This window comes from Periplaneta americana, chromosome 8, assembly GCF_040183065.1.
Source record: "Periplaneta americana isolate PAMFEO1 chromosome 8, P.americana_PAMFEO1_priV1, whole genome shotgun sequence".
Classification (NCBI taxonomy): domain Eukaryota; kingdom Metazoa; phylum Arthropoda; class Insecta; order Blattodea; family Blattidae; genus Periplaneta; species Periplaneta americana.
The window spans coordinates 16,916,268-16,943,654 of record NC_091124.1 but is presented as its reverse complement, the minus strand read 5'-3'; the positions used below and the strand labels follow the sequence as shown (position 1 = coordinate 16,943,654).

At 35.6% G+C, this 27,387-nt stretch overlaps 1 protein-coding gene across 2 annotated transcripts in view; it reads left to right on the top strand.

Annotated features, from left to right (window-relative positions):
• Positions 1–27,387, top strand: part of nab (NGFI-A-binding protein homolog) — a 521,598-nt gene that overhangs the window by 431,647 nt on the left and 62,564 nt on the right. For both annotated transcript variants that reach the window (XM_069832484.1, XM_069832485.1), the window contains one exon: positions 1,874–1,993. In XM_069832484.1, coding sequence (XP_069688585.1) covers positions 1,874–1,993 — 120 coding nt within the window. The remainder of the gene's footprint in view (positions 1–1,873; positions 1,994–27,387) is intronic.

Below are 27,387 nucleotides of genomic sequence, written 5' to 3'. Positions count from 1 at the left end.
TTTCAAAGTAAAACTTATCAGAAATTATTTTTAAAGAAACTTTTGTTATGTAACATTTTTCACAATAATCAATAATAAGCGAGATATTTCTATTTATTTAATTCAGGCCCCCTTATAACCCCCCTTTTAAATAATGTATTTTGAATGCCATATAGCCTAAAATCTAAGTTACAACGAACTTAATTTATATTCCAATTTTCATCGAAATCCGTTCAGCCATTATCGCGTGAAAAGGTAACAAACATACACACAGACAGACAGATAGGCCTATACAAACAAAAATTAAAAAAAAAGCGATTTTCGGTTTCAGGGTGGTTAATTATATATGTCAGGACCAATTATTTTTGAAAAATCGAAAATTACCAGAAAAATTTCGGCTACAGATTCATTATTAGTATAGATAAAGTGGTACAGTAGCGGCAAAAAAAAAGAACCAACGGAATAATCAAAGTACCCGAAATGAGCCACTGCGCATGCCACGCCCGCATTCACAAGATAGCGAGTAATCTATTGAAATTGTTGTAGTTTCGACTGCTGACGTAGCCCATTTCGAAAGCCATTACGAAACAAGCTGGCGATGTTCATGTTCTGGGAATAATAAGTTAATTAAGTAGTAAAAAAATCGCTGCAATCGAAGAGAATTGGGAATAAATTTGAATATGAACGGGTTACATCAGCTGCTTGTCTATGCGAATGACGTGAATATGTAAGGAGAAAATCCACAAACGATTAGGGAAAACATGAAAATTTTACTGGAAGCAAGTAAAGATATAGGTTTGGAAGAAAATCCTTTAAAGACAAAGTATATGATTATGTCTCGTGACCAGAATATTGTACGAAATGGAAATATAAAAATTGGAAATTTATCTTTTGAAGAGGTGGAGAAGTTCAAATATCTTGGAGCAACAGTAACAAATATAAATGATACTCGGGAGGAAATTAAACGCAGAATAAATATGGGAAATGCCTGTTATTATTCGGTTGAGAAGCTTTTATCATCCAGTCAGCTGTCAAAAAATTCTGGAAGTTAGAATTTATAAAACAGTTATATTACCGATTGTTCTTTACGGTTGTGAAACTTGGACTCTCACTTTGAGAGAGGAACATAGGTTAAGGGTATTTGAGAATAAGATGCTTAGGAAAATATTTGGGGCTAAGAGGGATGAAGTTACAGGAGAATGGAGAAAGTTACACAACACAGAACTGCACGCATTGTATTCTTCACTTGACATAATTAGGAACATTAAATCCAGACGTTTGAGATGGGCAGGACATGTAGCACGTATGGGCGAATCCAGAAATGCATATAGAGTGTTAGTTGGGAGGCTGGAGGGAAAAAGACCTTTGGGGAGGCCGAGACGTAGATGGGAAGATAATATTAAAATGTATTTGAGAGAGGTGGGATATGATGATAGAGACTGGATTAATCTTGCTCAGGATAGGGACCAATGGCGGGCTTATGTGAGGGTGGCAATGAACCTCCGGGTTCCTTAAAAGCCAGTAAGTAAGTAAGTAAGTAAGGAACAAAAAAAGTTTCCTTCCCAGGCAGGATTCGAACAACGAAAGTCTTAGTTACCAGTCTATCGTGCTCTGGAGTGAACAAGGCTCTGAAATCAGCTATAATGGTCGGTCCGGTTTTTTTGCCAAAACTGTACATGTTGGTATCACTTGTTAGGTTCAGACCTGTCTTCGGACAGTTGACTAAACAACAACAACAAGAAATAAATAGAATTAATTAATGACAGGCTGCACAGTGTTATTAGAACAATCCCCAATTCCCTAATTCCCTCGTAAAACATATGATCACAAAGTTAGTAGATATGAAGGCAGTTACTGCTAGTCCACGTAACCATGGCGACATCTTGTCTTGCAGATGGTGATGAACATGTCTGAGGATGACCCGAGACGAATGGATGAGATCCGAAAGTACGCCGCTATTTACGGCCGCTTCGACTGCAAGAGGAAACCAGAGAAGCCTCTAACCCTGCACGAAGTGAGTACACTACTTCTTTGAGACTTTGATGTCTAGTCTACCGAAAGTTTTAACGGATTCCAGAGCGTTATAGCAATCAGCATTATCATTCTTAGTGGATATATAACAATGTTTCCTGTTTTTGCCTCCAAATGAATGTCTTCTGTTAGTATTTTTACAAATTCTTGGTGCCTCTAGAGATCCGTCAATTTTTCCTTTTCCTCTGGGTTTACATTATAAAAAAATACACAGAAATAATTTCTCACTCGTTAGTGAAATTTGTTGCAGGCAGTTTCTCGTATATTGATAAATTTTCTCTAAAACTGAGTAACTGAAACTCCAATCCCGATCGGCAAGATTAAAGATTGATCCACAATGAACCGGGAACAGAAACGACAACGAGAACGGAAAAATTGTTGCAATACATATATTTAAATGTGAGCATTCACAATTAACGAGGAGCTTACCGGAACCCGGGAACGGGAACGTGAAGTTGGCGAACTTTTAACTTTGACGTTCTCGTTTCCGATCACAGCCTACTAGATTCATTCTGTTGTTATCAAAAAGTTATTTGGTCGTCGTATATTTTGTAGCAAGGAGGCCGTGACATAATTTCTTCTTCATTCATTGTTTGTAACACCCAGAAATTCAGTAGAATCACTTTCAATATACAGGGCGATTCACGAGGATTTACCGTCCTTTACGGAGCTTATTTCCGAAGACATTCTGAGCAAAAAATGTCATATAAACATGGGTCCTATTCTCAATATTTACAGAGTTACGTTTCGTTATTGAATCGCATTGTTGTGAACGTGTGATCTTGGACAGCGTGCAGTCAGCAGCCAGCGCGAGCGCTACGGAAATCAAAGATAGCCGTATGCAGTTACGTAGAGCGACGAGTGCCGTTCACAAGCGTGCGGCCAAGTGTACTCAAGCGGACGGCGACATTTTTTAAAATGTGTTGTAAACTCTCCAAGACTGTAAATTATGATGCAAAATTGAACTGCAAATAATTAAGTCGGTGGAAGTGGTGTGATTTGTAATAATTGTTGTGTTAAGTGCGTAAGAATAATGTAATTCTCTAGTTAAAAATAGAAAAAGATATCTGTACGAAGCAACTAAGGAGTTCACAGCACATTTTTAGCTTCATAATACTTGCCAATTAAAGAAATGATACTTCTGAATAGTTCATTCTCTACTTGTATTATTCTTTTACCTTCAAACTAAAGAAAAAAATGTATTTTACAAACAACTTTAAATTAGTGTAATTCTGAAAATATTGAGAATAGGAACTATGTTTACATTAAATTTTTTGCTCAAAATTTCTTCAGAAATAAGCTCCGTAAAGGACGGTAAATCTTCGTGAATCACTCTGTATACTATATGACCAGACTACCACGTGAATTGAATTCTTAAATATTCCGTACCATAAATTTTGATGTTGGTTAGCCTGTGTTTATGTTGGCTGGCCTGTACTCATGAGAGAACGTCATTGGTCACAGATAACATCAGAATGCGTAATATTGACTTTGTTATTGACATGAATGTCGATATCCATAGCCGTTTCCGTTCTCGGTTTATTGTGAATCAAAAATCTTCAAGTTGGCGTTCTCCGCTTCCCGTTCTCGTTCAGGTTTTCGTTCCCGGTTTATTGAAGACCAGCCTTAAGGCGTGCAACTTTAACTCCGCGAGAAAGCTACGATCCTGGATTCAAATTCTTCTTGATCGTGAACGTTCATCCAATGTGAAGGTGGTATTCATTGTTTTCTTTGATAAAGGCGCGATGCCCTGCTGACCCACATAACTGAAGTCCAACAAAGTGTATGTGTAGTGCATAAGTTTGAAGGCATCTAAAGACAGGTGAAGTCTTCTCAAGGACTATTAACAGTTCCAGTGAATGAGTGAATGAGTTTGTTGTTTGTTTGGGAAAACCTCGGAAAAAATCGACAGGTTCATAACTTAACTAAACCGCATATCTTTCCTTATAAATACGCGTGGGTGATGTGAGAAATGAAACAAGAATACAAGGATAACGGGACGACCAGATATAAAGGGAAAGATTAAGAGAACCAAGGAGAACAAGAGGAATATAAGAAGAACAAGGGTAATATAAAGAGAACAGGGCAAACACAAGGAGAACAAGAGGAAGAAAAGGAGAACAAGAGGAAGAAATGGAGAACAAGAGGAAGGAAAGGAGAACAAGAGGAAGAAATGGAGGACAAAAGGAAGAAAAGGAGAACAAGAGGAAGAAAAGGAGAACAAGAGGAAGAAAAGGAGAACACGAGGAAGAAATGGAGAACAAGAGGAAGAATAGGAGAGCAAGAGGAAGAAAAGGAGAGCAAGAGGAAGAAAAGGAGAGCAAGAGGAAGGAAAGGAGAACAAGAGGAAGGAAAGGAGAACAAGAGGAAGGAAAGGAGAACAAGAGGAAGGAAAGGAGAACAAGAGGAAGGAAAGGAGAACAAGAGGAAGGAAAGGAGAACAAGAGGAAGAAAAGGAGAACAAGAGGAAGAAAAGGAGAACAAGAGGAAGAAAAGGAGAGCAAGAGGAAGAAAAGGAGAACAAGAGGAAGAAATGGAGAGCGAGAGGAAGAAATGGAGAGCGAGAGGAAGAAATGGAGGACAAGAGGAAGAAAAGGAGAACAAGAGGAAGAAAAGGAGAACAAGAGGAAGAAAAGGAGAACAAGAGGAAGAAAAGGAGAACAAGAGGAAGAAATGGAGAACAAGAGGAAGAAAAGGAGAACAAGAGGAAGAAATGGAGAACAAGAGGAAGAAAAGGAGAACTAGAGGAAGAAATAGAGAATAAGAGGTAGAAAAGGAGAACAAATTGAACAAGAGGAGAAAAATATAAACAAAAGGAGAACGAGGGAAACACAAGGAGAAGAAAGAAAAGACAATGAGAGCAAAGGAAAAATAAGGCGAACAAAGGGAATTCAAGGAAAATGGGGGAAGACAAGGAGAACAAGGAGAATACAAGAGGAACGAAGAAGAGGCGAGAAGAGAAGGAAAGACAAGGAGAACAAGGGGAATTCAAGGAAAATAAGATGAAGACAAGGAGAACAAGGGGAAGAGAATGAAAAAGGAGGAAACAATGAGAACAAGAGAAGAACAAAGTCGAAGAAAAAGAGAACAAGGGGAAGACCAGGGGAAAAAAGGGAGGACGATAACAAGGGAAATAAAAAAGACAAGGGGGAATAGAAGGTGAACTAGGAAGAGTTTTGAATTCTATGCAACTTTCACAACCAACCATGTAATCATTCAGAGCAGGGATCGAATCCACTTCAGGACTCTGCTTCGGATCAGCAGGCAAGCGCACTATTGTCTGAGCTACGCCGGTGGTTTTGGATGGCTGTGCTATGGCCATGACCTACATCGGGAGCGACTGAGGAAACACCTGGTGGCGTTGGTGGGAAATCGATCGGGCGGGAGGCTAGCCGGACACTGCACTCCTCCCCTCGCCAGAGGCACGTAGGCTATAGCCGCGGAATCGATACCCCAGTCTGGGACCGACAACAGCATCCGAGGCGTGCTCCAATTCTGAGACAGAACAAACAAATTTATTGGCCGAACGTTGCTGCACGGCCTCATGCCCGCCCGCACTGTCTTCGTTTTCGACGACATCGACCCTTAATTTCTAAATCCCCACGCAGTCACATTTCATATTTATCTATTAAAGTGACACAATATAATCAGCGCAGAGTTTTGGAAATAGTGGTTGATTTCTGAAACAAGTTGAATTCGGATAATAAGGCGTTCCCTGGAATAACAACTTAACGTACGTTACCTTGTCTTTCCGTTTCCAGAATATAGGGTGAACCGTAAGTAATTTCAGGGGGTTATTCCTTGAAATATTTCAAAGAAAAATGCAACTTTGCTCGTTTTTGCTTCCTTTTCAAGAGAAAAATTGTTTTGTATGGAACATTCATAGCGTGTTTTGGGAAAGTCATTGATTTAATTTCAAATATGATTAGTCAATTTAAGAGAGCAGTGTATTGTGATAATAAACGACTCAAAGAATTTTAGTTTTGTCCCTTAAGGTTAAATTCGATTGTATTATTTTATATTAAATTCCATTTTATTTGATTATGTTAAATTCGATTTGGTTCTCTTATATTAAATTTGGTTGGATTTGGTTATGTTATATTCGACTGGATTCTATTATATTAAATTCATTGCATTTGATTATATTAGATTCGATTGGATTGAATTGTATTAAATTAGACTGGACTTGATTATATAAAATTCGGATGCATTTTGTTATATTTATTTCGATTGAATTGGGTTGTATTACATTCGTTTGCATTTGGTTATATTAAATTCGATTGGATTCTGTTGTATTACTGTATATTCGGTTGCGTTTGATTATATTAAATACGATTTATTAACTTATATTAAATTCCATTTTATTTTATTATGTTAAATTCGATTAGATTCTGTTTCATTAAATTCGGTTGCAATTGGTTATGTTAAATTCGATTAGATTATGTTATATTAAATTCGATTGCATTTGGTTATCGATTGTAACTGATTATGTTAAATTCGATTACATTCTGTTACATTAAATTCGATTGCATTTGGTTATCGATTGTAACTGATTATGTTAAATTCGATTACATTCTGTTACATTAAATTCGATTGCAGTTGGTTATCGATTGTATCTGATTATATTAAATTCGATTACATTAAATTCAGTTGCGTTTGGTTATATTATATTCGATTCGATTCTGTTATATTACATTCGATTGCATTTGGTTATCGATTGTAACTGTTTATGTTAAATTCGATTAGATTCTGTTACATTAAATTCGATTGCATTTGGTTATCGATTGTAACTGATTATGTTAAATTCGATTAGATTCTGTTACATTAAATTCGATTGCAGTTGGTTATCGATTGTATCTGATTATATTAAATTCGACTACATTAAATTCAGTTGCGTTTGGTTATGTTACATCCGATTCGATTCTGTTATATTACATGCGCTTGCATTTGGTTATCGATTGCTTCTGATTATGTTAAATTCGATTCGATTCTGTTATATTACATTCGATTGCATTTGGTTATCGATTGTAACTGATTATGTTAAATTCGATTAGATTCTGTTACATTAAATTCGATTGCAGTTGGTTATGGATTGTATCTGATTATATTAAATTCGATTACATTAAATTCAGTTGCGTTTGGTTATGTTATATTCGATTCGATTCTGTTATATTACATTCGATTGCATTTGGTTATCGATTGTAACTGATTATGTAAAATTCGATTAGATTCTGTTACATTAAATTCGATTGCAGTCGGCTATCGATTGTATCTGATTATATTAAATTCGATTACATTAAATTCAGTTGCGTTTGGTTATGTTATATTCGATTCGATTCTGTTATATTACATTCGATTGCATTTGGTTATCGATTGTAACTGATTATGTTAAATTCGATTAGATTCTGTTACATTAAATTCGATTGCAGTTGGTTATCGAGTGTATCTGATTATATTAAATTCGATTACATTAATTTCAGTTGCGTTTGGTTATGTTATATTCGATTCGATTCTGTTATATTACATTCGATTGCATTTGGTTATCGATTGTAACTGATTATGTTAAATTCGATTAGATTCTGTTACATTAAATTCGATTGCAGTTGGTTATCGATTGTATCTGATTATATTAAATTCGATTACATTAAATTCAGTTGCGTTTGGTTATGTTATATTCGATTCGATTCTGTTATATTACATTCGATTGCATTTGGTTATCGATTGTAACTGATTATGTTAAATTCGATTACATTCTGTTACATTAAATTCGATTGCAGTTGGTTATCGATTGTATCTGATTATATTAAATTCGATTACATTAAATTCAGTTGCGTTTGGTTATGTTATATTCGATTCGATTCTGTTATATTACATTCGATTGCATTTGGTTATCGATTGTAACTGATTACGTTAAATTCGATTAGATTCTGTTACATTAAATTCGATTGCAGTTGGTTATCGAGTGTATCTGATTATATTAAATTCGATTACATTAATTTCAGTTGCGTTTGGTTATGTTATATTCGATTCGATTCTGTTATATTACATTCGATTGCATTTGGTTATCGATTGTAACTGATTATGTTAAATTCGATTAGATTCTGTTACATTAAATTCGATTGCAGTCGGTTATCGATTGTATCTGATTATATTAAATTCGATTACATTAAATTCCGTTGCGTTTGGTTATGTTATATTCGATTCGATTCTGTTATATTACATTCGATTGCATTTGGTTATCGATTGTAACTGATTATGTTAAATTCGATTAGATTCTGTTACATTAAATTCGATTGCAGTCGGTTATCGATTGTATCTGATTATATTAAATTCGGTTACATTAAATTCAGTTGCGTTTGGTTAAGTTACAATTATTCGATTGGATTCTGCTATATTACATTCGCTTGCATTTGTTTATCGATTGTATTTGATTATGTTAAATTCAATTGAGTTCTGTTACATTAAATTTGATTGAATTTGTTTATATTATATTCGGCTGGGTTCTGTTACATTACATTCGCTTTCCTTTGGTTGCATTAAATTCGATTGATTGGATTATATTTCATGGAATTAGATTACATTACATTCATTTTAGTGTAATATTATGTAGCTAGTCGGCGATGTATGCAATGGAGGGGGAAAGAAACTGCACATCCTACCGCATTATCTTCTGCCTAGTTGCCTCATAGGTGGTGCCTTCTTGGTATCACTTACGAGGTTCAGACCTGTCTTCGGACAGTTAACTAAACAACAATATTCATTTCAATTAAATTTGATTAGATTACGTTACATTCCGTTGGTTTGGATTACATTGCATTGGATTGGCTTGGATTTCACCCGATTGGATTATATTCGAATGGATTAGATTGAATTCTATTACATTTGCAAGAAGTTAGATGAGAACCCGTTGGATTGGATTCGATGTGGGTTACAAATTGAAGCTACATGGCCTTATATCTTCAGCCTTTTGAGTTTTGATATACCTCTTCAATAAAGTAAACAGTTTTCGCGTCATAATCAGGTTCTTTACTTTTCTTTGAGGATGGATCGTCAAGGGTGTCCTTCAATCTCAAGATCCCTACACGTAACACCCTGTTTACAGTTTCGCAACATGTGAATCGCCCATCATTTGTCGCTATTTATATTTTTTTCGTCCTTACCGTTTATTTGTGATTGTATTCTAATGCGTGGCAAACAATCTATGAAGAACAGTATTCCCTGTAACTCGTGAACGAATGATAGAATATAAAGGTCATAAAATCAGCATGCAAAAGGAAATTAAACAGAACATAAAACATTGTTTCGAAAAATATACAATTACAAAACAAACTGGATCGTCCATGGAGAGACGCGGAGTTAGAGTAACCACGCGAGACCGGCTGTGAGAATTATTTAGAGTACGTGAACAAAAATCAAAATCAGGTTTAGAATTTTGTATGTATTCAATTTATACGCTCAAGTTTTTGCCACTGGGAGGTATTTTCACAATCAGAAATTTTTGCTCATATAGATTATTAAAAATAAGAGGAAAATTTTCTGAATTGTGACTATCGAATGCATGGGGAAATATAAAAACGTTTAATAGAGAGCTTAAAAAGAAAACAATTACGTTACAATTGTATATGACATTGATTTTTCATGTTTTACCATATGACCCAGAATTATGGACACTTGTAAAACAAGCTCGGTCTGATAAAAATAATTACATGTTTCCTTATACCTTTTGCGCTTTTTGCAATCCACTTGTTTCTCCATATTTTCAATGACTTTTCTGTTTATACAAAGTATATCTTTTAACACGACACGATAAATACAAAGTATAGAGTTATTGTAAAGTAATTCGCATAGATGAAACGAAGATAAATGCCAACCAAATTAAGAAATCAAGAAAAACTAAACTGCTGTGGAATAGCCTATGCCAAGAATGGAATTCAGTCTCCGCTCGTGGATTGTCTGTTGTCCATATTAGACTATTGTGAATACTGACTCCACTATGGAATGAGATGTTTCTGGACTAAAGAAGGTTTTGTGATCCTATTCAAGCTGCACATACATTTATTAAATTTTATTTATTTATTTATGCATTTATCTATTTATCTACATATATAAATATATATTTATTTATTTATCTATTTGTTTACCTATTTATTTATTCATTTATTTATTTCTTTACTTATTTATTTATTTATTTATTTATTCATATATTTATCTATTTATTTATCTATTTATCAATTTATTTATTCATTTCTTTATTTATTTGTTTCTTTATTTATTCATTCTTTTATTTTTATTTATTTATTCATTTATATATTTATTTATTTATCTATTTATTAATTAATTTATTTATTTATTCATTTATTTATTTATTCATCTATTTATTTACTTAATCACTTATTTAGTTATTTATTTATTTAGTTATTTATTTATTTATGTGTCTATTTATTTATCTGTTTATTTATCTATTTATTTATTTATCTGTCTATCTATCTATCTATCTATCTATCTATCTATCTATCTATCTATCTATCTATCTATCTATCTATCTATCTATCTATCTATCTATCTATCTATCTATCTATCTATCTATCTATCTATCTATCTATCTATCTATCTATCTATCTATCTATCTATCTATCTATCTATCTATCTATCTATCTATCTATCTATCTATCTATCTATCTATCTATCTATCTATCTATCTATCTATCTATCTATCTATCTATCTATCTATCTATCTATCTATCTATCTATCTATCTATCTATCTATCTATCTATCTATCTATTTGTCTGTCTGCCTGTCTATCTATCTATTTGTCTGTCTGCCTGTCTATCTATCTATCTATCTATCTATCTGTCTGTCTGTCTGTCTGTCTATCTATCTATCTATCTATCTATCTATTTGTCCGTCTGCCTGTCTATCTATCTATCTGTCTGTCTGTCTATCTATCTATCTATCTATCTATCTATCTATCTATCTATCTATCTATCTATCTATCTATCTATCTATCTATCTACCTATCTATCTATCTATCTATCTATCTATCTATCTATCTATCTATCTATCTATCTATCTATCTATCTATCTATCTATCTATCTATCTATCTATCTATCTATCTATCTATCTATCTATCTATCTATCTATCTATCTATCTATCTATCTATCTATCTATCTATCTATCTATCTATCTATCTATCTATCTACCTATCTACCTACCTACCATTCATTCATTCATTCATTCATTCATTCATTTTCCTGAAGTAAGTTATTCCGAAAAAAAATGACAGTTTGAAATCAAGGGATTTGAATTCATTTCCTGTCTGAAATTTTTGTCATTTTTACCAATTTTACTTAGAAAGAGTGTCATTGCGACAGAAACGCATTATTTTTGTTTTATCCGTGAATATTTCCATAAAGTATTTATCTGTTACTGTACTGATTTTAAATTATGGATTGATAGAAATGTTTCCTCTTTACAAGTGCTGGAAGGTTAGAAGAGGACATTAGACATAACCAATATTCTATAAATACACAAGGTAATCACTGTTCTAAAGTTAAGGATGTGACACAAAACCATGAACAGTTAAACAAACAAATATACTTCAGATCTCTGAAACGAAAGTTTTTAATAGTAATTCCTAAAGTAGATATTTTTACGCTAGACAAGCTTTATGGCAGCATGCGAAAAGTATTTTTAAAAGTATAGGTTTTGACAAAATCTCCAAATCAGTTTTTTTTAATCCTTCATATTTGTCAATAAAATGTTAGACCTGATGTTAGACATGATGAAATATAATTTGTCGCCGAAGATGGTTTCATAGCAAAACAACTGTGGACTGGAAGTAAGTCCTCTGTACATGGCTAAAGATGTCAGAATTGGATATCACAAAGCGTATGGATACGGAATTAAAATCTGGAGCGAGTCTTGATGGGAGTCCACCTGTATGTAGGCAACAGTGTCACATGACTGTCCACAAGTATCATATACAGTATGCAGAGATACTTGGGTTGGATAAAAAGTAATGGCAACAATTCGATATTTCTGACATGACTTTATTCACACGGGTACAACATTTACGTACCTTCTATATAGTCGCTCCCCCTTATTTATTACCTTTTGCCAAATGTTTGGAAGGCGTCGTACACCATCAGCGCGTCCATCTTTGTTGATGTCCCGTATTGACCGCCCTAAAGCACGGATAAGTACATCTCTGGCATTGTACCGGGTCCCTCGCAGTGGTTCTTTCACTTTGGTGAAAAGCTCGTAATCGCATGGATCATATCGGGTGAGTACGGAGAATGTTCCAGAATCTCCCATTGCGAGCGGCGCAAGAGGTCCTTGATAGCAGCAGCGGTGTGACTCCTTGCATTATCATGAAGAATGATGGGGTTCTGTACCCCCAAGTGTCGTCGATTTCTCCTGAGGGCTGGACGAAGGTGGTGCTGCAGGAACCTGCAGTAGTAGTCCGCGTTTACCGTCTGCCTTGGAGGTACAGCGTGGTGCAGTATTACCCCATCAATGTCATACGCCACAATGAAAATCACCTTCACAGCACTTCCAACAAGGCCTTCCCGAAACGCTTTAACCCATCGTGCCACTGTGCGATATGGCAACACTGCATCGGCATATGCTTCATGCAGTCCCTGAAAACATTCTTGTGCACTACGACCTCGTGTCACTTCAATTTTGATCCAGGAACGTTGCTCTAGTTTTGTAAATATGATCTTAGGGCGCTCGCACTATCCCTATGAAAGTCAACGTTCTACACACTGCAGTAGATTGACAGAGTACAGTCGCCGCTGGCTACACTAACTCATCTAACAGTCCTTGTTCATGTCCATACAGCTGGAAACTCTCGAACGCACCATCGTCACGTGACAGCAGTGTTGCCATTACTTTTTATCCAACCTATGTATAACATGCACAATAAGAGAGCTCCAAATTGTATTTCCATTTCCTTACATATTCTTCATCTCGTACAATAAATTGTAATATTGTGAGGTGTTTAAAATGCAGCCCTCCTCTGGCCTTAGCTACAGAATCAGTATGAACTGTGGCTGCCATGGAAACCACATCTCAAATCTCAGGGGTATAGCCTGTGAAAACGAACAATCAATTGAAGTTTACAATTGCCTGTGTGAGTGAAATAGAGAGTGAGCGAATTAGTGAGGAGTTGAATGATTTAAAGAGGGAATGAGTGAGAGAATGATTGAATTAATTAATTAATGAGACATCGATTGGATGGATGGATGGATGGATGGATGGATGGGACATCGAGTGAATGGCAATGTGTATGAGTATTTGAATAAGACTTCGAATTAATTAGAATTTAAATGATAACTTGAATGAGACATTGTATAAATAAGTGCGTGAATATATAAATGATCTAGTGGGTGGTCGAGACGGAATTTTATTGTACTCGTATTCGGAAGGCCCGGTTTCAAATCCGGAGGCAGGCCAATCTGACTGTAGCCTTCTTCGGGGTTTTCTCCACCCGCAAAGACCAATGCTATATTGGAATTTACCCTCCATCTACCCCGAATGTTCGTCCGTTGTCTACATAAGTGGTCTCTGCGTCGAGCTGATCCTTATTAAAGAAGTTCCTCCATTGTCCATGTCTCGTATGTGATTCAAAAGAATTATTCCTCATCTACTAGCTATTATGACCCAGAAAGGAGATTAAAGAAGAATAAAGAAAGAATGAATATATGACATATATATGTTTTTGTTTGTGTGTGTGTGTGTGTGTGTGTTTTTCTGTGCGTGCGTGTGTGTATGTGTGTGTGTTTTGTGCCTGTGTTTGTTTGTGTATGTCTGTTTTGTATTTGTTTTTGTGTCTTGTGTGTGTTTTAGTGTTTTGTGTGTATTTGTGTGTTTTTTGTGTGTTTGTGTGTTCTGTGTGTGTTTCTATGCGTGTTTTTGTGTATATGTTTTGTGTGTTTTCATGTATGTTTCTTTCTGTGTCTGTGTTTTTGTGTGTTCTTTGTTTGTGTTTTGTGTGTGTTTTTTCTGTGTGTATGTTTTTGTGTGTGTGTTTTTTCTGGTGTGTGCGTGTACATTTTCGTGCGCGTATGTGCGTGCGTGCGAATGAATAAATGAGGCTTAGCGAATTAGAAATTGAACGAATTAATTAGTTAATGAGAATGAATGAATGAATGAATGAATGAATGAATGAATGAATGAATGAATGAATGAATTTGAATAAATGACAGTGTGTAAGAATTAATTAACTAATTACTGAATTACTGTAAAAGATTACAATATTTGTTATTAATCAAATGTAATTTGATTAATAGGGTAAAATTGTATGCCTCGAAAATTTGAATTGTATATGGATATAATGAAGAGGACTGCAATAGATATTGCTAGGGCAATTACTCCTCGAAATTATAATTCACGAAAGCATTTATAATAAACAGAATGAAATAATAAATGCATTAATAAAATTGTATAACCAACCACCGAGCGGGCTAGCAGCGTGGTAGAGGGCCGGCCTTGCATTCGGAAGGTCCGGGGATCGATCCCAGGGGCCGGCGATCCTAACTGAGGTTTTACATGGTTTCCTCAGTTATTTCCAGGCAAATGCCGGGATGGTACCTCTTGAAAGTCCGGCTATGGACGGCGATCCTTCCCTTAATCCTTTCATATGTGTGAGTGAATGCTGTGTAATGTCTTAAATGTTTGTGTTGTATCGGAGGTGGCCCTGGCATTCAGCTGATCCCTCATCCGGGGAGGCCCTCCATGTCCTTGTGTGGTCAAAAAAGTATGTATGTGATCCATAGATTAGTTCCTCTCCCGACAGGTCGCGGCCCTGTAAGGCCCGGGTGGCGTGGGTCGTGTAAATGAACCTAAAAGGGAGAGGTTAAACTACGGTAAAGAAAGAAAGAAAGAAAGAAAGAAAGAAAGAAAGAAAGAAAGAAAGTATAACCAACCAACAAATCTAATTACAATTGAATTAGCGAATTAATGTATTTTCGGTTGAATAAAGAGACTGTAAATTAATGAGTAGTTAACTGTAAAAGCAATATTATTAAGTTTTATCGTAATTATTTTGTAATAAAATAGATATTAACTTACGAGGCGCATCCAGAAAGTAAGTTTCCCTATTTTTTTAAAAAAAAGAACACACACTTTCAGGAAAACATTTATTGGCAACAGGTACAGCAATGTTTCAGCTATTTTTCAACATAGCCACCATCAGAATTGAGACACTTGTCGTATCGTGGGATCAACTTTTGTATCCCTCTGTCGTAGAACTGCCGCCTATGAATGGAACCAGCGTTTGACAGACGTCTTCAGCTCTTCGTCGTTGCCAAAACGCTCACCGGAAGAGAGAGAGAGAGGGGGAGGGGGAGAGGGAGAGAGAGAGAGAGAGAGAGAGAGAGAGATGTTCGGCCCATAGACCTGACAGAGCTGCCGATGAATTTCAATTGGCGCAATGCTTTGTGCATTGAAGAACTTTATCACCGACCGAACCTCGCAGGCGGCGGGAGAAGGAATAAGAGCTTTCATTTCGGACCACTGCTGCCACGCTACTGGCTCCAGGCGGGACCTGTCCGGCTGGCATATGATTGATACGTCATAGATCTGTTACGCATGAGCGATTGACACGGCTAATTACGTTTACTTTCAAGGGGAAAAAATCTGGAAACTTACTTTCTGGATGCGCCTCATACTTTTAAGTATGATATAAGCCTAAATCTGTACTGTAAATATTTTGTAATAAAATAGATATTGACGTAATTTTAAGAATAATACAGGCCCAAGCCTAAATCTAAGTACATATTTTATCTCCTCTTTTTTCGGACAATGTCCTCATTTTTTAAGCTTTGTGTCCTCTTTTTTATCGATGTGAATCTGGTCTCCATAGGTATTATATTTTGAATGAATTAAATAACATAAAATTATTAAGGTAACTAGCCGTACCCGTGCGCTCCGCTGCACCCGTTAGAAATAAATATGAAGTAATTACATAATTAAAATAGGACATTTGATCCAGGGAACATTCGTGTTTGATAGAAGGATAAATCGTTTATTATGTTACTTAATTTAAATTGTAAATAAAAAAACTAAATTCGATCATTTTGATCCAGACACCACTCATTTGGTCATAAAAATTATTTTAGGAAATACAGGAAACGAATGTACAGAATAGCCTATCAAGTTTTATGTGCATAAGAAGCTATTTTAATCTTACCTGTCCTCCATTCACTCAGAAGTTACTGTAATAACATTATAACATTATGTCCATCTAGAGAAACTACAATTTCCAATGATGAATTAATAATTAGGCCTAATTATACAAATCGGTTAATTTAGCTTCCGATATTACTTCATACAAACACAGAAACTTTATATGTCGGCTATGTTCCATGGCTTTCGATTGTTGTTGCCCAAGGCCCCTTATAGACGAAGTCATTTGTTTTTTATTTCATTACACCGCCTTAGATGGAGTTGTTATTTTAATTTTGAAACTCATTTATCTCATTAAATACCAGTACTATCAAAATTTTGCATGGAATAAAACTTATCAGAAATTATTTTTAAAGGAACTTTTGTTATGTAATATTTTTCATGAAAATTAATAATAAGGGAGATATTTCGATTTATATAATTGAATCCCCTTATAACCCCCCTTTTAAATAAAATATTTTCAATGCCATATAGCCTAAATTCTAAGTTACAACGAACTTAATTTATATTCCAATTTTCATATAAATCGGTTCAGCCATTATCGTGTGAAAAGGTAACAAACATCCAGACAGACAGACAGACATACGAGGCGTGTTCTTAAAGTAAGTTCCAAAAGAGTGTAGAAAGTAAACAGGAAAATATTTACAAACCATTTTTGTAGCATTGTATTCTCCACACTTCAATTACTTCTCACCATAATCTGCACCTTTATTGAGGCATTTATCGAGTCGTGGCACAAGTCTTTCTATCCCCTCATTGTAGAATTCACCCGCCTGCGAACCACTCCGCAACATTTGTGGAAAATTCAAGGAAAGCGAAGAAATTGTGAACCTCCTGTCCTCATGAATTTTTTCATCGACAGCACGCACCAAATCGTCATTGATCAAAGATGGCCGACAGGTATGCTGCTCGTCATGCACAGAGATACGGCCCTCGTTGAACTTTCTAACCCATCTCCTGACCATTCCATCACTAATGGCATCATCACCATACACCTCACAAAGTTGATGATGAATGTCAGCTGGTTTGATGTTTCTCGCATTCAAGAAACGGATAACAGACCGCATCTCACAGTCGGCGGGGTGCTCGATCACTTTAATCATTTCAACTGATCACAACTAACCACACACACGGACTGAAGCTCTGAAACTGCATGCACAGCTTGCCTGAGGACTGAAGAAGACAACACGTATGCGCAAAGAGCGTATTCCGAATCTCACCGGTGAGCAATCCGATGGCATCACGGTGTTCCGAATTCCACCGATGACGTCATTGATGCTCCACCGGTGTCGCACCGGTGCCATCAACTTGCAGAAGTGGTGGCAGGCTCCATCAGCTGCCATCAGTGAATCTGATTGGTTCTTGTATAGGGCGGGAATTAGCAGACGAATGACATCGTGCACTGTTGTGTCATGGCGGTGTGTTCTGCTTTAGTTCCGCTGTATTGTTTGTAATGAGCACAACGTAAAAACAATATGTTAATGGCTTATGAGCGAACATGTCAACGGACCAGTTATTACTACCGGTTCAAGAAATAAGTTGTTTATGCTCTCTTTTCTTTGAACGAGATGGCAGTACGGAAATTTCGCAAAATTTTGCTAGCGTAGCACAGACAACAACTTATACAGTCGCCATGACAGCATCGATTCTTCCAGCAGTTTTGTTCTATATTTTCGTTGCAACGTGACGTCATTGATGCCACCGGACCGGTGAGATTCGGAATACGCTGAAAATAACGATTGCAGCGATGCGACAGCTATAATTGAAAATGGAACTTACTTTAAGAACACGCCTCGTACAAACAAAAATTTCAAAAAAGCGATTTTCGGTTTCAGGGCAGTTAATTATTATATGTTAGGACCAATTGTTTTTGTAAAATCGAAAACTACCAGAAAAATTTCGGCTACAGATTTATTATTAGTATAGATGTCTTAAAGACGAAGTGTTAATACTCTAGTTACGAGGAAATAGACGAGTTAATTGCATAACAAAGATGAATCACCGCCATATGGCCGAGTGAGTGGGAGATTGGACCTACACTCTGGCATGTGTAGTTGCCTTTAGAGAATAGTAAGGAATCCTCTGCTGCCCATCGCCTTGTGGACGGCGCGGGGCTGTGGGGGCGGCGGATTCCTCAGTCGGCGTGCGTGCGCCGCCTCACGATTCTGAATACGCGCCCCGTAATTACGTAAATGAGCGGGATCGTCCTGAAAACCCTACCGCGGGATAAACCGTGCCGTGGTCAGCTGACGCTCCAGGTGTCTGCTGCTGTGCGCTAGTTCGAGCCCACACTAGTTCCATTACATTATTTCTTTTATCTTATTTAATTATGCTTCCGTGTATCTTCTGATCCGGGGCTACTCTAGGGTTCGAATCCCTCTTGGCTGATTACCTGATTGGGATTTTACGAGGTTTTCTCCATCTCTAAGGCGAATTTCAGGTAATCTATGGCGAATCCTCGGCCTCATCTCGTCAAATACCATCTCGCTGTCATCAATTTCATCGGCGCTAAATAACCTAGTATAGTAGTTGATACAGCGTCGTTAAATAACCAACTAAAACGTGACAGGTGATTAATCAAATTTCAAAAAAATTACGTAACACGTTTATACAGGGACATCATTTTATTTTTGCTTCAATTTTTATTGTACCTGAGTTTTTGAATGTACTTCACTCCCACCATTTTATCTCCGGAACATTTTACATTGAGATCAACCATCATTGTTAGTGAAAAAGTGTGGGGCTGTAGTAGATGTTTTTACAACTTAGGTGACAGGATTTTTTCTCGTTGCCAAACTTTCAGAATGGCCCCGAGGTTCACTCAGCCTCCTATAAAATTGAGTACCGGGTCTTTCCCGGGGGTAAAAGGCGGTCAGAGCGTGGTGCCGACCACACCACCTCATTCTAGTGCCGAGGTCATGGAAAGCATGGGGCTCTACCTCCATGCCCCCCAAGTGCCTTCATGGCATGTTACGGGGATACCTTTACTTCACTCCCACCCCTTCTACTAATGAAGTTCATCCTTCCTCCACACAGATCCAAGACCGCATATATCTGTGGTGTTCGGGTAAAGGGGTATAAGTCTTTTTTTGTGCAGATGGAATTTTGTTCCCCAGATGAACACACAAGTTAAATTATACAAGTGGATGTGCAAAAATCAAAGAATACTAGCAGTTGATGTGTTTTAGTTGTGTAGAAAATTATTTGTAATAAGGGTTCCAAGTTTAATTTTCACTTATATCCGAACTCATTTTTATGACTTATCTCCCTTTACCCAAACACCACAGATATAGTCATAGTACAGTACGTTCCAAAAATATGTTCACGTTTTCCAGTGACGAAAGAGCTTTCAATATTGAATCATTTTCGCACAGGTACTTCGTCCATTTACCTACGTCTTATCCCAGTTTTCCCCATCAGCTTTTATTCGCCAGCTAGTGGCTGGGCTGTCTTAGCTCTTTTCTGAGAACATTAATTTCTGTTAGGAATTGGACGTCTACGTAATATTATACAACTGTTTAAAATAACTTAAATAAAAGGTCCTCGTTAAGTAATTAACTGTCACGTGATTTCCTCCCTTTCTACGACCCTACGAGTTAACCAGTTGGACGGACAGTAGACAATATGTCTGAGTAATTTTATCTTTCGGATCGGGCAGAAGTGAAGATTGAATATACAGTACGTAAGGTACTTTTTATAGAGTAGGTACAGAATTATTTCAACATGAGTTACTAGTACGAAGGACGAAACTGGTAATTGGAATTGGGTACAATAGTCTATAGTACGATAATATGCACATTAAAACTAAAGCCTGTACCGAAATGAACGGCCACCATTTTCAAAAACGTGTTTAAATATCCATAGTATGATTATTTTTAAATTTAACTTCATTCTCTATATTGTACGCTAATTTCTGTAGAAAGTATAATATAGCCTACACTGCATAATGAATACGTCCACATGGACAGCTCAGTTCGTGAGTAAAAACATTCATTCTTAATACTGTACTGTATTTTGAATTAAACAAAAACCTAATGAAAATGATCAAACACAAAATCGCGATATTTCCTAGTTTACGTAAATGGATGAAATACTTTTCTTCCCTCCTATACCTAGTAAAGTGATTTGTTTGTATATTACGCCAGTATCATCGAACTCCAGTCGTGGAAGGGGATAGCAAACGGTGTTGATCCAGAGGTATAGCCAGGTTAATATTAAAAATGTTAGTAAAAATAAAATGATGTCCGTGTATTACTCCTGATTGTTTTGGGCATGGTTGAGATTGTGCGGCTGTTTAGGATTTGAAATCTGCAGTGCTCGGAAAAAGTGACATAAGTCAGTTTCCACAAACCTTCTTTGATAATTTATTGACAACTTACACTGGTTTATGTCGATTTGATTTTTTTTTCTGTATGAATTATTGTAATGGGAGAAATACTTACGTATTTCTTTCCAAGCGAACAGATGTTCCGTAAGTTGTCAATAAATTATCAAAAAAGTTTTGTGGAAACTGAATTGTGTCACTTTTCCCGAGCACTGCAGAAATAAAAGTTTGATATCGTCGGTTTATAAGCAAAACATATTAAGTCATACAGAGAAACAACATATAAAAACAAAATTTTGGGGATTCAGTTTTGTCAAGAATTTTAAAACGCATTTTTCTTAGAAGTAATGTTTTTGAATTAATGTATTTTGTTTGTATACATTCATTCATAGTGTTCTTTCACTGCAAACCCAGCATTCTCCAAGCTTTCCTATTTTCTGCCTTCCCTTTTATCTCCTCATATGATCCATATGTCCCGAACTCTTCTCCCGTTCACCATTCCTTTCAATGCATCCTTCAGTAGGCAGTTTCTTCTCAGCTAGTGACCTAACCAATTCCTTTTTCTCTTCCTGGCCATTCTTTCTTCACCCACTCTTTTCAACACAACTTCATTTCTTATTCTGTCTGTCCACTTCACACGTTCAATTCTTCTCTATATCCACATATAAAATTCGTTTCTCTTCATTTCATCGTAATGTCCATGTTCCTGCCCCATGCAATGCCACACTCGACACAAAGCATTCACTAGTCTCTTCCTTAGTAATTTTTCAGGGGTCCGCAGAAGATGCTCCTTTTAGTATTAAAAGCTTCCTTGACCATTGCTATCCTCATTTTGACTTCCTGGCTGCAGCTTATGTTACTGCTTAATAAGTGCTGTAAGTCTGTAACAGTTGTGCAGCATGATTATTCCTTTTATTATATTTTCTGTGACGTTATCTCTGTACTAATATTGTTATTAATTTACTGCCATATAATAATATTTTGTAAAACGCTTCTACATTGTCGTAGTATATAGGCGGAACACTATGTATGGACCTATCATATTATATTTGTGGTAAATCAAATATTGAACAATTATTAATTAGGAATAATAACTGTATATCGAAGTTTCTCATACTATTTTATTTATAACTTCATGTTCCTGTTTTGGTACGTTCCATTAAACGTTTATCATAAACGCAGAAAATAAAGCCTTATTTTTACCGTGTGAGCAAAACATATGTGTATCTTATCTGTCACCTTCCATACAATATAAGACATGTCGGTGAGATGACCTTGTAGTGTGCTTCTACTTATTACGAGCGTATCACGACCGATCTTATCTCACTCGAGCGTGCGACATTCGACCGAGTTCAAGCGAGCGATTTAACTCCAATGCAGCACTCTGCTGCTTATAGTACACTCCAAGTATTTAAAGCTGTCCACTTGCTCTACTGCCTCATTTAGAATTCGCAAGTTTATCTTCTGTATTTTTCTTCCTATGACCATGCTCTTGTCTTATTTGCATTTCTCTTCATCCCATAATGCTCACAACTGTCATTTAGCTTAAGTAGCATATCCCTTAGTATCGTCTCCTCTTCTGCTAACAACGCCATATCATCAGAAAATCTTACTCACTTTATTCTTCTTCCTCCTACTTTTACCCCTCCCATGTTCTGAAAACAGTTCTTCACCAAATCCTCCAAGTAGATGTTGAACAGGGTAGATGATAAAGGGCGTATATAGAGCGTTCATTTCGAAACTTCCCAGTCTAGATAGCTATAAAATTTAAATTGAATTTAATTAAACAAAGAACACGTCAATTTAGATATTGAGGGTGAAGTTTAAACCAGTCTTAACTGATTATTAAGTTTCACCCCCTCACCCCCAGCCACACCCACTTCGAAATTTCAAATGGCCCCCCTATATTGTGATACTTAAATTTTAAAGAGTATTCAATTGTCTACACATCTAATTAATTTCTTTTCGCATCTTTAGTTTTCTTTCGTCGCCTGGTAACCTGCATTGTTATTGTCAGTTGATTGTAGGATGAAAACACAGTTTAGTTTGTGTAAATTGGAGAATTATCTTTTGAAGAGGTGGAGAAGTTCAAATATCTGGGAGCAACAGTAACAAATATAAATGATACTCGGGAGGAAATTAAACACAGAATAATTATGGGAAATGCCTGTTATTATTCGGTTGAGAAACTTTTATCATCCAGTCTGCTGTCTAAAAATCTGAAAGTTAGAATTTATAAAACAGTTATATTACCGGTTGTTCTGTATGGTTGTGAAACTTGGGCTCTCACTTTGAGAGAGGAACATAGGTTAAGGGTGTTTGAGAATAAGGTGCTTAGGAAAATATTTGGGGCTAAGAGGGATGAAGTTACAGGAGAATGGAGAAAGTTACACAACACAGAACTGCACGCATTGTATTCTTCACCTGACATAATTAGGAACATTAAATCCAGACGTTTGAGATGGGCAGGGCATGTAGCACGTATGGGCGAATCCAGAAATGCATATAGAGTGTTAGTTGGGAGGCCGGAGGGAAAAAGACCTTTAGGGAGGCCGAGACGTAGATGGGAAGATAATATTAAAATGGATTTAAGGGAGGTGGGATGTGATGATAGAGAATGGATTAATTTTGCTCAGGATAGGGACAAATGGCGGGCTTATGTGAGGGCGGCAATGAACCTCCGGGTTCCTTAAAAGCCAGTAAGTATGAAATGCCCTAAATGTAATCATATAAGAATGTTTCTATTCTCTCTTGAAGAATATACACCATTTTAAAATAATTTAATACAAAAAAAAATTGTTATATATGAAATGCTCAATAGTCTTTGTAGCTTTATTCTCTTGAGCTCTAATCAACGATAAGAACAATCCAGGTTGCCAGGCGACGATAGAAAACAAAAGACCCGAAAACTAATGAGGTGTATAAACAATTGAGTATTCTTTCAAAGTTAAGTTTCACAAGATAGGGGTACCATTTGAAATTTCAAAGTGGGGTTGCCGGAGGTAAAGGGGTGAAAACTAATAGCAATTAAGACTCGTTTTAAACTTCCCCATCAATATCTAAACTGACGTGTTTATTTAATTAAATCCTATTAAATTATATAGGGTTAGTCATTTATGGTCCGTCCCAGGAATCTGTGGAGTAGAAAGACGGAACAAAACCTCTGCGCACGTGGTATGTGGGAGGAATAGGACCAATGACTGGTCTGGGGGAGGCATTGGTTGAACGAAGCGAGCAATCGCTTGCAAGAAGGGATAATTTCTAACTGAACTATACCTTCTATCACGAGCACCTTAACCCTTAGCGGACTCGAGCTGATGCTGCCCGCAATACACTCCGGCACAGATAGACTCCGCCCCATATGCGCGAAGTTATTCCACAGAATCCTGAGACGAACCATATATAGACTGGGAAGTTTTGAAATGCACGCTCTGTATAATGTACATAATTGATGTGTATGAACTTAGAATTGGAAAATGAAATACACATAAAGAGAAACAACTTACTAATAAAAAAATTTGAGGATTCTGTTTTGTCAACAACTTTGAAACGCATTTTTATTACAAGTAATATTTTTCACTTAATGTATTTTGCTTGTAAGCCGACGATATTTCTTTCAGTTTGTCTTTATACACCCTGCATTTAAATTTAACAAGGCGCAGTCTTCGTGTTAACTACTTCATAATCGATTCTTCACTCCATGAGGCCTAGTCTAGAGACGATAGAATTAATAGTCGAAACTATTCACAATTCAGTATGACGCCGATGGGCTGTTTGAAGTTGTAATCAATAACAATATGTCATTACAGAGAATGCAAAGCATAGGTACAATGTTAAAATGTGAGTACTTGTACAGAGAAGTTTAATTTACAACGTGACAAACTATTTGTTTTCGGAATGCAGACAATACATGATATTTTACACTGCAATGGATTTGTACCAACTTCTCTAAATTACAGTTTATTTATGAGAATTCCATTGCTAATAATTATGATGATGATGATGATAATAACAATATTATTAATATTATTATCATAATTATTATCATTGTCATCAATATTACTATTATTATTATTATTATTATTATTATTATTATTACTATTATTATCTGAAAGTTAGAATTTATAAAACACTTATATTACCGGTTTTTCTGTATTGTTGTGAAACTTGGACTCTCACTTTGAGAGAGGAACAGAGATTAAGGGTGTTTGAGAATAAGGTTCTTAGGAAAATATTTGGGGCTAAGAGGGATGAAGTTACAGGAGAATGGAGAAAGTTACACAACGCAGAGCTGCACGCATTGTATTCTTCACCTGACATAATTAGGAACACTAAATCCAGACGTTTGGGATGGGCAGGGCATGTAGCACGTATGGGCGAATCCAGAAATGCATATAGAGTGTTAGTTGGGAGGCCGGCGGGAAAAAGACCTTTGGGGAGGCCGAGACGTAGATGGGAAGATAATATTAAAATGGATTTGAAGGAGGTGGGATATGATGATAGAGACTGGATTAATCTTGCTCAAGATAGGGACCAATGGCGGGCTTATGTGAGGGCGGCAATGAACCTCCGGGTTCCTTGAAAGCCAGTAAGTAAGTAAGCAAGTTTATAATTGACGATGATACAAATATGACATCGACGACGGAGATGATAATAATAACTGCAGGAATGCTTCATCGTTGTGTACGTGAGAATATAGTCTAAGAAAGATGGAGATGATGAATGCAGGTCGGATCGGAAAGCGTTGAATTCCACACATGAATCGCTAAGAGCAATACGCTCTGCGCTGCCGTGCTGTTTCAATAATTGCGCTAAATCGTGAGAAGGACAGGAATCGTACAGGTCTCGCTTATTGCGGGATCAGCAGCCGAACATACAGTGTCTTTACCAACAAGACAAGAGTATATTCCCAGTTAGCCAAATATATTCATTTATTTATTTATTTATTTATTTATTTATTTATTTATTTATTTTGTTTATTTATTTATTTACTTAATTACATATTTATTTATTTATTTATTTATTTATTTATTTATTTATTTTGCGTATTTATTTACTTAATTACATATTTATTTATTTATTTATTTTGTTTATTTATTTACTTAATTACATATTTATTTATTTATTTATTTTGTTTATTTATTTACTTAATTACATATGTATTTATTTATTTATTTTGTTTATTTATTTACTTAATTACATATTTATTTATTTATTTATTTATTTATTTATTTATTTATTTACTCACTCATTCACTCATTCATTCATTCATTTATTCATTCATTCATTCGTTCGTTCGTTCGTTCGTTCGTTCGTTTCGTTCGTTCGTTCTGATAGAGTTAAGACCTTCTCTGACACACTACCAGAAGTGAAATACACAATGAAACAATGACAAAAATAGTAATATTAATAGTCATACTTAAATATAAAAATAATTTTCATATATCTCGTTTCCCTGATCACAAAGTATAATATATTTTCTTTATTTTGTTTATATTAAATATTTATTCTTTTATTAATTTGTCTGCTTTGTTTAGTCTACTTTTTGTTCGTTTATTAATTAATTAATTTATTTATATATTTATTTATTTATCTACTTAAGTATGAGCTAATTGGTTCACTTAATTATTCAGTCACTTCTTTACTTATTTATTCACTCATTTCATTATTTACCTATTTATCTGCTAATTTTCAATTATTTGCTTATTTATTTGCATGTTTTCTTATTTACTTGTTTCCTTATTTACTTAATTATTTACTTACCTATTTATTTATTTTTCTTTATTTACCCATTTACTTATTAAATACTTAATTACTTACTACATTTATTTACTTATTTATTCACTTACTGATTTACTTGTACTTATTTATTATATTGTTTATTCATTTACATATTCAATCACTTGTTTATTTTAAAAATAATGATGTATTCATTCACTTATTTATTTACATAATTCTTTACTTATTAATTTACTTATTTATTCAATCACTTATTTACTTACTTATTCATTTGTTGATTTATTTATTTATTCAAGCATTTTACTTATTTAGCCAATAAGTTATTTATTCACTTATTCAGTCATTTATTTGTTTATTTATTCACTTATTTACTTAATTATTTATTTACGTATTGTTTTACTTATTTAGTCAATTAATTACTTATTCATTTACTTAGTTATTCAATTACGTATTTAGACATATTTATTTATTTATTCACTTGTTTATTTCGTCTACTTATTTATTTAGTTATTTATTCTGTCACTTATTTTCTTACTTATATATTCAATTAATTATGTATTCATTTGCTTATTTATTAAATCACTAATTTATTTACTTACTCTTTCACTAATTTATTAAATTATTTATTCACTCATTTAATTACTTACATATTGATTTATATATTAAGCTATTTATTCATTTTATTTATATATTCACTTATTAATTCATTTAATGTATCCACTTACTTGTCCCACGCCGTGGCGTCGCGGTCTAAGGCATCCCGCCTAGGACTCGCGTTACGGAATGCGCGCTGGTTCGAGTCCTCATGGGGGAAGAAATTTTCTCATGAAATTTCGGCCAGTGTATGGGACCGGTGCCCACCCAGCATCGTGATGCACTTGGGGAGCTACGATAGATAGCGAAATCCGGTTGCGAATACCAGCAATAACGGCTGGGAGGATCATCGTGCTAACCACACGATACCTCCATTCTGGTTGGATGATCGTCCACCTCTGCTTCGGCATGTGGGCGTGAGGCCAGCAGCCGGTTGGTCGGTCTAGGCCCTTCATGGGCTGTAGCGCCACGGATTATTATTATTATCCACTTACTTGTTTACTTATTTATTCCCCAATTATTTGCTT